Source organism: Panulirus ornatus, chromosome 6, assembly GCF_036320965.1.
Source record: "Panulirus ornatus isolate Po-2019 chromosome 6, ASM3632096v1, whole genome shotgun sequence".
Lineage (NCBI taxonomy): Eukaryota > Metazoa > Arthropoda > Malacostraca > Decapoda > Palinuridae > Panulirus > Panulirus ornatus.
The window spans coordinates 8,547,704-8,562,005 of record NC_092229.1 but is presented as its reverse complement, the minus strand read 5'-3'; the positions used below and the strand labels follow the sequence as shown (position 1 = coordinate 8,562,005).

The 14,302-nt window shown below is 49.1% G+C and overlaps 1 protein-coding gene across 1 annotated transcript in view; it reads left to right on the top strand.

Annotated features, from left to right (window-relative positions):
- LOC139749047 (uncharacterized) overlaps nt 1–14,302 on the top strand; it is a 38,003-nt gene that overhangs the window by 14,206 nt on the left and 9,495 nt on the right. The window contains exons 2-3 of the mRNA XM_071662464.1: nt 3,149–3,388; nt 9,739–9,874. Of these exons, the coding sequence (XP_071518565.1) occupies nt 3,149–3,388; nt 9,739–9,874 (376 nt within the window). The remainder of the gene's footprint in view (nt 1–3,148; nt 3,389–9,738; nt 9,875–14,302) is intronic.

The window sequence follows — 14,302 nt, the reverse complement described above, 5'->3', positions numbered from 1 at the left end:
GCCCCGTCCTAACCAGGTTGGTCTGCTGGTTGGCAGATCTTATTCCACCAAGTTCACCAAGTGCTGCTCCCTCTCCTGGCTTCTAATTTCTAACTTCGGTCTATAGAACTTTGTTTTTGTTGTTATTGTTGTTGTTGTTGTTGATGCAGCCTCTTCTTCTTCTTCGTTTTCTTTTTCTTTGTTCTGTAGCGCCGCTGGGCATCACCATATGTCCCTGCGGGTCCCAAGTCTCACGAAACGAAGCTAACTTATTTAGCGATGTTAAGATTCTGGTAACACACATTCTCTGATCCGGCATACACACCAACACCAACACTACGACCACCTCCAACACTAACACCACCTCCTCCAACACTACCACCTCCACCACCAAAACCACCTCCAGCACTAACACCACCTCCTCCAACATTACCACCTCCACCACCAAAACCACCTCCTCCAACACTACCACCTCCACCACCAAAACCACCTCCAACACTAACACCACCTCCTCCAACACTACCACCTCCACCACCAAAACCACCTCCAACACCACTGCCTCCAACACCACCAACGCCTCCAACACCACTGCCTCCAACCACAAACCACTCCACCACAAACACTGCCTCCAACACTGTCTCCACCACCAACACTTCCAACACTACCTTTATCACCAACGCCACCACCTCCAACACTACCTCCATCACCATCACCACCTCCAACACTACCTCCATCACCAACACCACTAACTCCAACACTACCTCCATCACCAACATCACCACCTCTAAAACGACTTCCATCACCACCACCACCTCCAACACGACCTCCATCACCAACACCACCACCTCTAAAACGACTTCCATCACCACCACCACCACCAACACCAGCACCGTCCCCATCATCGCCAACACCAAAATCACTCTGGTGGTTGTCCTCCACCACTCGTTTGGCGTTTTCTACACTCTGGAATGGCCGCCACTCGAGCGTTTTACCGAGCCAATTAAGCAGGAATAGTTCCTCACATTACGACGAGAGACTCAGCGGCAGATTATGGTCCAGAAATGTATACATTACGACCTTGAGAGAGAACGAGGCCTTGTACTTCTTCTTCATCTTCTCCTCCTCCTCCTCCCTCTCCTCCTTTTCCTTCTTCTTCTTCTTCCTCTCCTCCTCCTGCTCCTCCTTTTCCTTCTTCTTCTTCCTCTCCTCCTCCTCCTCCTTCTCCTCCTTCTCCTTCTTCTCCTTCTTCTTCTTCTCCTTCTCCTTCTCCTTCTCCTTCTTCTCCTCCTCCTCCTTCTTCTTCTTCTCCTCCTCCTTCTTCTTCTTCTCCTCCTCCTTCTCCTTCTCCTCCTCCTCCTCCTCCTTTTCCTCCTCCTCCTTTTCCTCCTCCTCCTCCTCCTTCTTCTCCTCCTCCTCCTCCTTCTTCTTCTTCTTTTCCCCCTTTTGCTTTCCCAAGCCTTCCTCTAGAGGCGATGGCACCATGTCTTGGTTCGGGAGGGTGATACGTCTTTACCAGCTGGAAACGAGGGAGTGATAATAGGGGCACGAAGGGGTCTGTCTGTCCCAGATCGCGGTACAGCGGCAGCTGGGACCCGCGATACTGTACCGGAGCGCGGTACACCGGCAGCTGGGACCCGCGACACTGTCCCAGATCGCGGTACAGCGGTAGCTGAGACCCGCGACACTGTACCGGAGCGCGGTACACCGGCAGCTAGGATACGCGACACTGTACCGGAGTGCGGTACAGCGGCAGCTGGGATACGCGACACTGTCCCAGGGCGCGGTACACCGGCAGCTGGGACCCGCGACACTGTCCCAGGGCGCGGTACAGCGGCAGCTGGGATACGCGACACTGTCCCAGGGCGCGGTACACCGGCAGCTGGGACCCGCGACACTGTCCCAGGGCGCGGTACACCGGCAGCTGGGATACGCGACACTGTCCCAGGGCGCGGTACAGCGGTAGCTGGGACCCGCGACACTGTCCCAGGGCGCGGTACAGCGGCAGCTGGGGCCCGGGACACTGTCCCAGGGCGCGGTACAGCGGTAGCTGGGACCCGCGACACTGTACCGGAGCGCGGTACACCGGCAGCTGGGACACGTGACACTGTCCCAGGACGCGGTACAGCGGCAGCTGGGACCCGTGGTGTCGCGGGACTTCAGGTCTTGTCCCAGGACCATTGTCCTCGACAGTACAATGGGATGTCTTCGTTGGAATTAAAGAAAACGTGTGTGCGGACGCCATCTATTGGCTGGGTAACTCAACCATTAAGAATCAAACTTCGTAAAAATGGAAATCGATGTTTCCATCATGAATGTCGGCGGGTGATTTCACTTCATTCACTGCTTCTTTCACCGAGTTCTCGAATATATAGGAAGGGAGGTGGGGGAGTGTGTGTGTGTGTGTGTGTGTGTGTGTGTGTGTGTGTGTGTTCGACTCCCCTAAGGCAAGAAGTTGCCTGTTAGGTTAGGTTAGGTTAGGTTAGGTTAGGGGAGGGAAGGCTGCTGACAACACCTGTCCACAGCCACAACCAGTTAATGTTGACCCGGTGGAGGAAGGCTGAGAACACACCACACTTTCCCCTCAGTCAAAACCGGTTATTGTTGGTAGGGGGGAAAGTTGAGGAGGGGGTGGGAAGAGGAGAGGGAGGAAGGAGGAGGTTGTGAACATCGGCCATATTGGTTACTGTTGGCCCAAGGGTGGAAGCTGCTGCTGCTGTTAGCAACGCCTTCCCTCAGCTGAACAAGTTATTGTTGGCACGGTGGGCGAGGAGGTGATGATGATGATGAGGCAACACCTACCTACCCCAGCCTCCCCACCTCCATGTATCAACCTCACTTCTCCACACGCAGGGGACTCCTGACAGATCCTCAACCCACCACAGACACCATTGTATACTCTCTCTCTCTCTCCCTCTTCGTCCACAGTAAGTCAAAGCTTTCCTATCTCATAAGAGTCAACGTGAGTCTCTCTCTCTCTCTCTCTCTCTCTCTCTCTCTCTCTCTCTCTCTCTCTCTCTCTCTCTCTCTCTCTCTCTCTCGCCTCTTCCCTGCCCACAGAGATGACTGGCGGCCACAGCTCCATACTACACCACCACAACCACCACTTCCTCCTCCTCCTCCTCCTCCCACTCCTACAGAAGACTCTAAACCCCTTCTTCCTCTCCTACAGGTACGCCTACAGTGGTCGTCCCGTGGTGGTGACCGACGGGCAGAAGAACTGGACGGCGCCCCAGACCTTCTCCTTCGCCTTCTTCAAGTCCATCTACGCCGACGACTCCCCGGTGCTGGAGAACTTCGAGAGGGACTGCCAGTTCTTCCCTTACCAGACGGAGTTCCGGAACTTGCGTCACGTCTTCAACATGACCTCCGAGCGAGCAGAGATGCGCGGTGAACCCTGGTATATCGGATGGTAAGTTGACCTGACTTGACCTCCCCTCCTACTTTCACCTGGGTAGAGAGAGAGGCGCGGGGCTCCTGGTTGTGCTCACGGCTGAGTTGACCTTCCCTTGACCTGATGTCACGATGGGACATGGATCTTGGCTGGCTATAGGAACCCAAACTGAACATCCTTTTAGTGAACTGATCCGATTTAACTTGACCCGTCCATTAGGATCCTCCGCTACACGGAGTGATATATATGCTGTATCCTTTCGTGGATTGAACCGACCTATCTCTGTACACTGAGCTGGCCACAACGCTCGCTTCTAAGGGCGTGCCGTCTGGCTAGGCAACTCAGGCAGCGTGACCTGGCCAGAGTGACCCCCTTGAAGGGGAGGTGGTCGACGGCTTCTTTATCACTCACTATCACTCACCTTTACTCACCTCTGACTCACCTTTACTCACCTCTGACTCACCTTTACTCACCTCTGACTCATCTTCTTCATTATCATTTGTCACTTTCGAGATCTACGCTTTATTTACCTTGTTCTTCCAGGAGTGTTCTAACCTCATGTTCTTCTTCTTTCTAAACTAGTTTTTTCTTAGTGTCTTTTTCATCCTCTACTTTCTCTTCTTCATTTCCCTTCTTGCCTTATTTTCCCTCTTCCATTATTTCTTAGTGTCTTTCTCTTCCTCTACTTTCTCTTTTCCATCTCTCCTCTTGCCTTTATCTTGTTTTCCCTCTTCCATTATTATCTGCTTGTCTGGCCTCGTCCTGCCTCACACATCCTATATATACATATCTCTCTTATCTTCCTATCTACCATCATATCTAGCCCTGTTGGCTCACCAGCCATCACACAACACCTCGTAAGACACACTGGTAAAAAAGGTCTGTGACAATGGCTCACTGGGTTACGTGTCTTACGTGTGGCGTAAGTATGGCAAAAGAAAAGGTCAGGTTTGAAAAAAGGTCACTCTATCGTTCCCTAGTAGGGGCGGGGGTGGGGGGGGTCGAGTCTCTCGGAGGTCAAGGGTCGTTACTGTCACGTAAGGTGTTATCTTGCTCACATCAAGGGAATGATCTTTCTCTCATCCTGCTCAATCTAGCCAATGATCTTTCTCTCATCTTCCTCAATCTGACCAATAATCTTTCTCTCATCTGACCAATAATCTTTCTCTCATCTTGCTCAATCTGACCAATAATCTTTCTCTCAACTTGCTCAATCAGAGCAATGATCTTTCCCTCATCTTCCTCGACTACCTTCAAGACTGGTTTCCTCCTGTCTCCCTCTCTCTCTCTCCCTCCACCCTCCACCACAAGGGAAACGTTGAATAATGGGTTTTCATCATTACAGTCTTACTTTGATCTCGTCCCTCTGGCCATATGTATGGTGTAGTTATGACAACTACAACCTCCTCCTCCTCCTCCTGGCCTGACCTCCTCCTCCTCCACTCTAGACCGTGTTCCAATAATATTACCTCACGCTCTGGCTAACAACACTCTACTTCCCACAATGGAACGTCTCTTTTCCTATCTCATCGCCACAGACGTGACACTTTTTCTATTCGTTCAGCTGTGGATTGGAACTTGACTATATATATATATATATATATATATATATATATATATATATATATATATATCTACCCGAGTGAGTGAAAGTGACTGAAAATATATGGGTCTTTCTTACGGTCTAATGTCATCTGTTTTTCTTTTTTTTTTTCTGAAGACTTTAACAAATGCGAGAATGATGACATCTGGCAACTCGCTCAAGCAGCTTTGTTTGTACAGATGTAAACAACTGTTTGTACCAGTGGTTTGTCTCCACAGTGTCCTTGACCTCCCCATGATTAAAGTGACGAGGTCAGATATAGCTTCAGGTGTGTGTGTGTGTGTGTGTGTGTGTGTGTGTGTGTGTGTGTCGTGCGCTCTCTCTCTCTCTCTCTCTCTCTCTCTCTCTCTCTCTCTCTCTCTCTCTCTCTCTCTCTCTCTCTCTCTCTCTCTCGTCTCACATTTCGTCCTCTCGTTCCCTTTGTCTCATTCCCCCTTCGTTGTGACGCTTTTTGTACTCCCCTTCATTTACATTTGTCTCCTCCTTTCCCTTCACATGATCCCTTATCCTTATCTTTCCCTTCACATGACCCCTTATCCTTATCTTCCCCTTCACATGATCCCTTATCCTTATCTTTCCCTTCACATGATCCCTTATCATTGTCTTCCCCTTCACATGGTTTCTTATCGTTATCTTTGTTTCTCCCCCCTTCACTATCATTTCTCCTCTCCCCTTGTCTCCCCCTTCTCCTCCCCTCCCTCTCTCTCTCCCCAGCGCGCGAAATACGCCACTTGGAGGACCACTCCGACGAAATACGCCACTTCCATTACCACTCCGACGATATACGCCACTTCCATTACCACTCCGACGATATACGCCACTTCCATTACCACTCCGACGATATACGCCACTTCCATTACCACTCCGACGATATACGCCACTTTCATTACCACTAGGACGAAATAATGCGCCACTTCGATAACCACTAGGACGAAATAATACGCCACTCAGGTGACCACTCCGACGAAATACGCCACTTCCATTACCACTAGGACGAATTACGCCACTTCCATTACCACTAGGACGAAATACGCCACGCCCATTACCACTAGGACGAAATACGCCACTCAGGTGACCACTCCGACGAAATACGCCACTTCCATTACTACTAGGACGAATTACGCCACTTCCATTACCACTAGGACGAAATACGCCACGCCCATTACCACTAGGACGAAATACGCCACTTCCATTACCACTAGGACTAAATACGCCACTTCCATTACCACTAGGACGAAATACGCCACTCAGGTGACCACTCCGACGAAATACGCCACTTCCATTACTACTAGGACGAATTACGCCACTTCCATTACCACTAGGACGAAATACGCCACTTCCATTACCACTAGGACGAAATACGCCACTCAGGTGACCACTCCGACGAAATACGCCACTTCCATTACTACTAGGACGAATTACGCCACTTCCATTACCACTAGGACGAAATACGCCACGCCCATTACCACTAGGACGAAATACGCCACTTCCATTACCACTAGGACGAAATACGCCACTTCCATTACCACTAGGACGAAATACGCCACTTCCATTACCACTAGGACGAAATACGCCACTTCCATTACCACTAGGACGAAATACGCCACTTCCATTACCACTAGGACGAAATACGCCACTTCCATTACCACTAGGACGAAATACGCCACTCAGGTGACCACTCCGACGAAATACGCCACTTCCATTACTACTAGGACGAATTACGCCACTTCCATTACCACTAGGACGAAATACGCCACTTCCATTACCACTAGGACGAAATACGCCACTTCCATCACCACTAGGACGAAATAATACGCCACTTCCATTACCACTAGGACGAATTACGCCTCTTCCATTACCACTAGGACGAAATACGCCACTTCCATTACCACTAGGACGAAATAATACGCCACTTCCATTACCACTAGGACGAAATACGCCACTTCCATTACCACTAGGACGAAATACGCCACTTCCATTACCACTAGGACGAAATACGCCACTTCCATTACCACTAGGACGAAATACGCCACTTCCATTACCACTAGGACGAAATACGCCACTCAGGTGACCACTCCGACGAAATACGCCACTTCCATTACTACTAGGACGAATTACGCCACTTCCATTACCACTAGGACGAAATACGCCACTTCCATCACCACTAGGACGAAATAATACGCCACTTCCATTACCACTAGGACGAATTACGCCACTTCCATTACCACTAGGACGAACTGATACGCCACTTCGATGACCGCTAGAACGAAATACGCCATTTTGATAACTACTAGGACGACATACGCCAGTTTGACGACCACTAGGACGAAAATACGCCACTTCGGTGACCACTCCGACGAAATAAAACGCCACTTCGACGACCACTCGGACGAAGTGGCGTGGATTGAAGGTAATGTCTTGATGGCAAGTCATAACACGGGGATGTCTCTCCCAACAGCAATACTGCAAATGCAGCCACGACCATCGTTAGACCAGAGAGAGAGAGAGAGAGAGAGAGAGAGAGAGAGAGAGAGAGAGAGAGAGAGAGGGGGGACAGAGAGGGAGAGAGAGAGAGAGAGAGAGAGAGAGAGAGAGAGAGAGGGGGGGGGGGGGGGACAGAGAGGGAGAGAGAGAGAGAGAGAGAGAGAGAGAGAGAGAGAGAGAGAGAGAGAGAGAGAGAGAGAGAGAGAGAGAGAGAGAGGGAGGGAGGGAGGGAGAGGGAGGGAGGGAGGGAGAGAGAGAGAGAGAGAGAGGGGGGGGGACAGAGAGGGAGAGAGAGAGAGAGAGAGAGAGAGAGAGAGAGAGAGAGAGAGAGAGAGAGAGAGAGAGAGAGAGAGAGAGAGAGAGAGAGGGAGGGAGGGAGGGAGAGGGAGGGAGGGAGGGAGAGAGAGAGAGGGAGAGAGGGAGGGAGGGAGGGAGAGGGAGAGAGGGAGGGAGAGAGAGAGAGGGAGAGAGGGAGAGAGAAAGAGGGACAGGGAGGGAGGGAGGGAGAGAGAGAGGGACAGGGAGGGAGGGAGGGAGGGAGAGAGAGAGAGAGAGAGGGAGGGAGGGAGAGAGAGAGGGAGAGAGAGAGAGAGAGAGAGAGAGATTTTACGCAGTAGAAAACGAGAGATGAAAGACGACAGAAAACTGGAAACGGGTAGAGGAGATAGGTGCGGGAAAGAAAATGGGAAGTATTATGACTGAGGGAACCAGACAGCACCGAGGGGGTAAAGGATGAGATAGTGATGGTCAGTATGGAAGAAAATACTAGAGTTTTATTCGTATATATGAACCATCGTGGTGTAGCGGTTAGCGCCCCTTGACCCTGAGGGCATCCACGGGCCCGCCCAAAATCGAGCGCATAGGTTCGAAACCTGGGTTTTTTTTTTGACGGTCCACAGTCAACCCAGCTGTTCATCCACCTTCCAAAAAAAAAGTTGGTCGATAAGACGGTTACGTAACTCGAGACAGCGGTAATCCCGCTCTTACAGACATGGAAATTATAGAAAGGGAAAACAGTTTAGTCCAATGAACCAAATATCTATGCAGAGATCCCAAAGTCCCAGCGTGGACTTGATCCCAAAATGATCCCATCCCAAAATGTCTTCCGAAGAAAGACGAAGATGACGACACGAAAAAGCCTTGACGGCGTCATCAGAACGAAGCATCGACCGACCATGACAGAAGGATAAAGAACATGGGATGTGCACCGCCAACACACACACACACACACACACACACACACACACACACACACACACACAAACGGGATAACACAAAGCTGGCACCAAAAAGAGTATGGACCCGTTGCTCTTAAGGCACTTATAACAATTATAGCCAAAGGAACAATAACAACATATATATATAAACATTTCAAAACATAACAAGAAAATTTCTCCATTATTGTAGGGTGTAGTTCTTTTTCAAGAAATAAGAGAAAATAAACGTCATTTAACGTTTCCCTTCTTCAATCCCATCCCGAATCTGAAATTCAAAGAAGCTGTGACGAGGAGAAAGACAGACTCAAGAGAAAGATGAATTAGGTGAGATTCTGTCGAAGTTAAAAGGGCGTCGTGGATCACAACCAGACAGAGCGTGGGTCACAGGGGCAGCGGTGAGTGGGCCTTGAGGCACGCCAGTGTTGACAGGGAGGTAAGGATAGGTTCATGATCTATCCACGATGAGAGACAGACAGATAGATAGATAGACACAGGCCAGGGAGGGAGAGAAGTGAGTGAGGGAGGGAGGGAAAGCCATGTTGATAGACAGGCATACACCACACACACACAGGCCAGGGAGGGAGAGAAGTGAGGGAGGAGGGAGGGAAAGCCACGTTGATAGACAGACAGACAGACACACACACACACACAGGCCAGGGAGGGAGAGAAGTGAGGGAGGGAGGGAGGGAGGTAAAGCCAGACAGAGGAAGGGAGCTTGGAAATCCGACCCGTGTCACCAAAGTGGTCTGAGATGGTTAGTGGTTATATGTGTGGTTTCCCTCAGTCAGTTGACTGGATATATGTGTGGTTTCCCTCAGTCAGTTGACTGGATATATATGTGTAGTTTCCCTCAGTCAGTTGACTGCGATTATGTGCATTGCTGAAAGTGACTATCTTTGCCCAGATATCATTTACTCACACCACACAATAACACATCACTCACTCCCTCATTCTCACAAAACCCATTCACTCACCCGTGCGCCTCTCTCTCTCCCGATCTCTCGATCTCACTCTTTCTCTCTCTTTCTCTCCCCCCCCTGCGCCGCAACCCACCCATGCGGCAGGAGTAACTGCGACTCGTCTGCGGCCAACATCCTGCGGGTCCACTACGAGAGGCCGTACTTCCTGCCGCAAGCGGCCGAGTCCTCGAAAACCGACTGGATCTTCATGGGGACCCCTGGCTTCGGTGCCCACATGCACGTGAGTTCCCCCGCACTGACGTGCACACTGTACTGTTAGGTCTTGACCCGTGCACACTGCACTGACGTGCACACTGTACTGTTAGGTCTTGGCCCGTGCACACTGCACTGACGTGCACACTGTACTGTTAGGTCTTGTGATGAATGTATAGATAGATTGTTAGGTCATGTATATGAATGTAGTGATAGATAAATTGTTAGTTCATGTGTTGTGTTGTGAAATGATATCTATTCCAAGATGCCTCCCACCCACACCGTCCCCTACCACAATGTGTCCCTCCCATACCGTCCCCTACCACAATGTATCCCTCCCACATCGTCCCCTACCACAATGTGTCCCTCCCACACCGTCCCCTACCACAGTGTGTCCCTCCCACATCGTCCCCTACCACAATGTGTCCCTCCCACACCGTCCCCTACCACAATGTGTCCCTCCCACATCGTCCCCTACCACAATGTATCCCTCCCACACCGTCCCCTACCACAATGTATCCCTCCCACACCGTCCCCTACCACAATGTATCCCTCCCACACCGTCCCCTACCACAATGTATCCCTCCCACATCGTCCCCTACCACAATGTGTCCCTCCCACATCGTCCCCTACCACAATGTATCCCTCCCACACCGTCCCCTACCACAATGTGTCCCTCCCACACCGTCCCCTACCACAATGTATCCCTCCCACACCGTCCCCTACCACAATGTGTCCCTCCCACACCACCTCACTATGTAGATGTCTCTTCCCCTTCTCCTCACCACATGTGTCCTACCCCTCCACCCAACCCACCCCAGTCATGCCTTTAAGGTCGTCAGGTCAGCAATATCCGCTGGTCGTCCGGCCCCTAGCGACACTCTTCCCTACGCTGCTCTCTCTCTCTCTCTCTCTCTCTCTCTCTCTCTCTCTCTCTCTCTCTCTCTCTCTCTCTCTCTCTCGATGCTCTTTCTTCACAAATCATTTCTCAGTATCTCAACACAGCCATATTGAATATATCTTTTTTCCCATCTATTGCATTTCTTTCTGTGTCTAATATATATATATATATATATATATATATATATATATATATATATATATATATATATATATACATATATATATATATATATATATATATATATATATATATATATATATATATATATATATATATATCTTTTGTTATTTATATTGTTCTTATGATTTCATTTATTGATGTCTTTATTGTCTTTATACCTTTATTGTTATCAGACTTCCTTTCTTTGATTTCTTTGATAATTGTTCTTTTGAATGCCAACATTTGTTCTTTCCACGTGTTCTTCTGTTATGTGTTTGGTGTTAACTGTTAAAAGAAAATGGTTAATGGTTGGTATGCTACCCTCGACCTATTTGGGTTAATGACTGACTGTTTTTAGGAACGACCCTTGACGGTTTAATCACCTGAGCACGACGGTACGACGACCCTCGTCTACGACGGGTACGACCCCTGACTACGACGGTACGACCCCTGAGTACGACGACCCTTGTCTACGACGGTACAGCCTTTGAGTACGACGGTACGACATTCGACGACACGGTACAGCAATTGAGTACGACGGTACGACCTCTCATCACGACGGTACGACCCTTGAACACGACGACTTCCCGGCCTTTGACTTAACCTTGATAAGGTCAAAGGTCAAAGACCAGGTCATCATACTGTAGGGTCGTCCTTCTTGTATTCAAGGGTCGTACTGTCGTGCTCAAAGGGTTAAGGTGTGATCAAAAGTAGTTGATATCTCCTTTGACAGTTTACTCTGACCGTATTGACTGTTACTTTGGGCACATTGACTGTTACTTTGACCGTATTGACTGTTACTTTGGGCACATTGACTGTTACTTTGACCGTATTGACTGTTACTTTGGGCACATTGACTGTTACTTTGGGCACATTGACTGTTACTTTGGGCACATTGACTGTTACTTTGACTGTATTGACTGTTACTTTGGGCACATTGACTGTTACTTTGACCGTATTGACTGTTACTTTGGGCACATTGACTGTTACTTTGACCGTATTGACTGTTACTTTGGGCACATTGTTACTTTGACCTTTTGACAGTTACTTTGATTATATTGACTGTTACTTTGGCCGTATGGACTGTTCTTTTGACCTTTTGTCAGTTACTTTGAACTATTGACCCTGTTACTTTGACCATACTGACAGTTACTTTGACCATAAGAACTGTTACTTTTACCATATTGACTGTTACTCTGACCATATTGACGGTTACTATGACCATATTGACAGTTACTTTTACCATATAGACTGTTACTTTGACCATATCGACTGTTACTTTGACCATATTGACTGTGACCATATTGACTGTTTCTTTGACCATATCGACTGTTACTTTGACCATATTGACTGTTTCTTTGACCATATCGACTGTTACTTTGACCATATTGACTGTTACTTTGACCAAATCGACTGTTACTTTGACCATATTGACTGTTTCGACTGTTTCTTTTTATGACGATCAAGTCTGTCTCCCACATCTTGTCACTACAGTGTTATCTATCATTGATGATAAATGTTTTGACTGATACTTCGAGTGTTTCGATCACCATATTGACTGTTCCTGGAGTTCCGTCATTTATTCATTCATTTATTTATCTATATCTATTCATTTTTCGAAATCCTTGAATAGAGGGAGTCTATCTTTTCTTTTTTTTCATCACTCCCTTCAAGACAAACACACCAGTGAAATCATTGGTATTTAAGATAGACCTTAGAGAGAAAGTCCTTTCTTACCTACGACAACACGGGACGAAGATCATATCTTTATCTTAAAGATAAAGTCAACTGGTTCGTTTCCCCCTCCCCCACTCTCTCTCTCTCTCTCTCTCTCTCTCTCTCTCTCTCTCTCTCTCTCTCTCTCTCTCTCTCTCGTGCCTCCCGTGATGAAGGACACGTCACTTGTCAATCGTGTTGGGTCGGTCATCTGGGACTGTCTTCAGCCACGGACCACAAAGTTCTCTTCGTGATGTATGTCTGTAAATGTCAATTCGCGAGGTCCTGTCTCTCTCTTCTCGAAGGTACATTTCACTTCGGGTTGTTGAGGGGAAGATGACCTCTCGTGCAGGTTGCCTGTTCGAGCACCAGATAGGTATACTGGGTAAAAAAAGGGGGTGGTACCTCACACCAGGGTATAGGCACTGTGGCTAGCAGGTGGTGGTGGAATGGCAGACACTGTGGCCAGCAGGTGGTGGTGGTGCTGTGGCTAGCAGGTAGTGGTGGTGGAATGGCAGACACTGTGGCCAGCAGGTGGTCATGGTGGAATGGCAGACACTGTGGCCAGCAGGTAGTGGTGGTGAAATGGCAGACACTGTGGCCAGCAGGTGGTCATGGTGGAATGACAGACACTGTGGCCAGCAGGTGGTGGTGGTGGAATGGCAGACACTGTGGCCAGCAGGTGGTGGTCGTCGTGAAATGGCAAACACTGTCGCCCGTAGAGGGTATACCACCGTAGTACATGGAGGCCCAACCAATCATAGCAAAATCCAGAGGTCTCCTCCTCCTGCAGGTGTTAGGGAGAGGCTGTCGTAAGAGCCCTTCTTTAGGTTCAACCTTCGATATTCCAGGGTATTGCCATGGGAGGTCGACGACACCTTCTGTCCCATATGGCTCAACGGCATCCTTCAAGTCCAGGACAATTACAGAGGCATTTGCTTCCCTTTGGGCAGTGCGTCCTGCCAGACGCTGGAAACAGGAGACCACAGATCTGCCTCTGGTCTTCATGGTCTGGATGGACTGTTCTATTCCAGAGTAGATTGTCCTGGACTGTTTAATTCCAGAGTAGATTGTCTTGGACTGTTCCATTCCACAGTAGACTGTTCTGGACTGTTCCTTTCCACAGTAAAGTGTCTTGGACTGTTCCATTTGAGAGTAGGTTGTCTAGGACCAGGTTCGATACCCAGTTCACAAGCAGTAACTCCGGACGACAGATGAAAGCGGTACAGCATTTCTTAGTGTGTGTGTGTGTGTGTGTGTGTGTGTGTGTGTGTGTGTGTGTGTGTGTGTGTGTGTAGGAAATGTTGCTGTTCGTGTGCTGATGGTAGGTCGACTGTATCTCCGGAGAAGGTGACAAACAAAGGTTGCAACTTGACTCTGCCAGTACATGGCGCATCGCTGCAGATGTGGTGTTCGAGTGGTTTCAATCGACTGCTTCTTACGACTCGACTTCCTATGCAAACACCGCCTCATGTTGTGGAGAAGCTGAGGAGAACCAGTGCCCAGGAGCTGGCACGTCCCCCACTGAAGAGGTCACCTCGCATCTCTCTACCTCCTCCTCCTCCTCCTCCTCCAGTGTGCACGAAGCGATGGTCCATCTATCTGTTACCTCCAGCGTACTCACGTGTGACCTTATCATTCGTTTTCCCTCGCCAGTTTCAGCAACAGACTTGTACC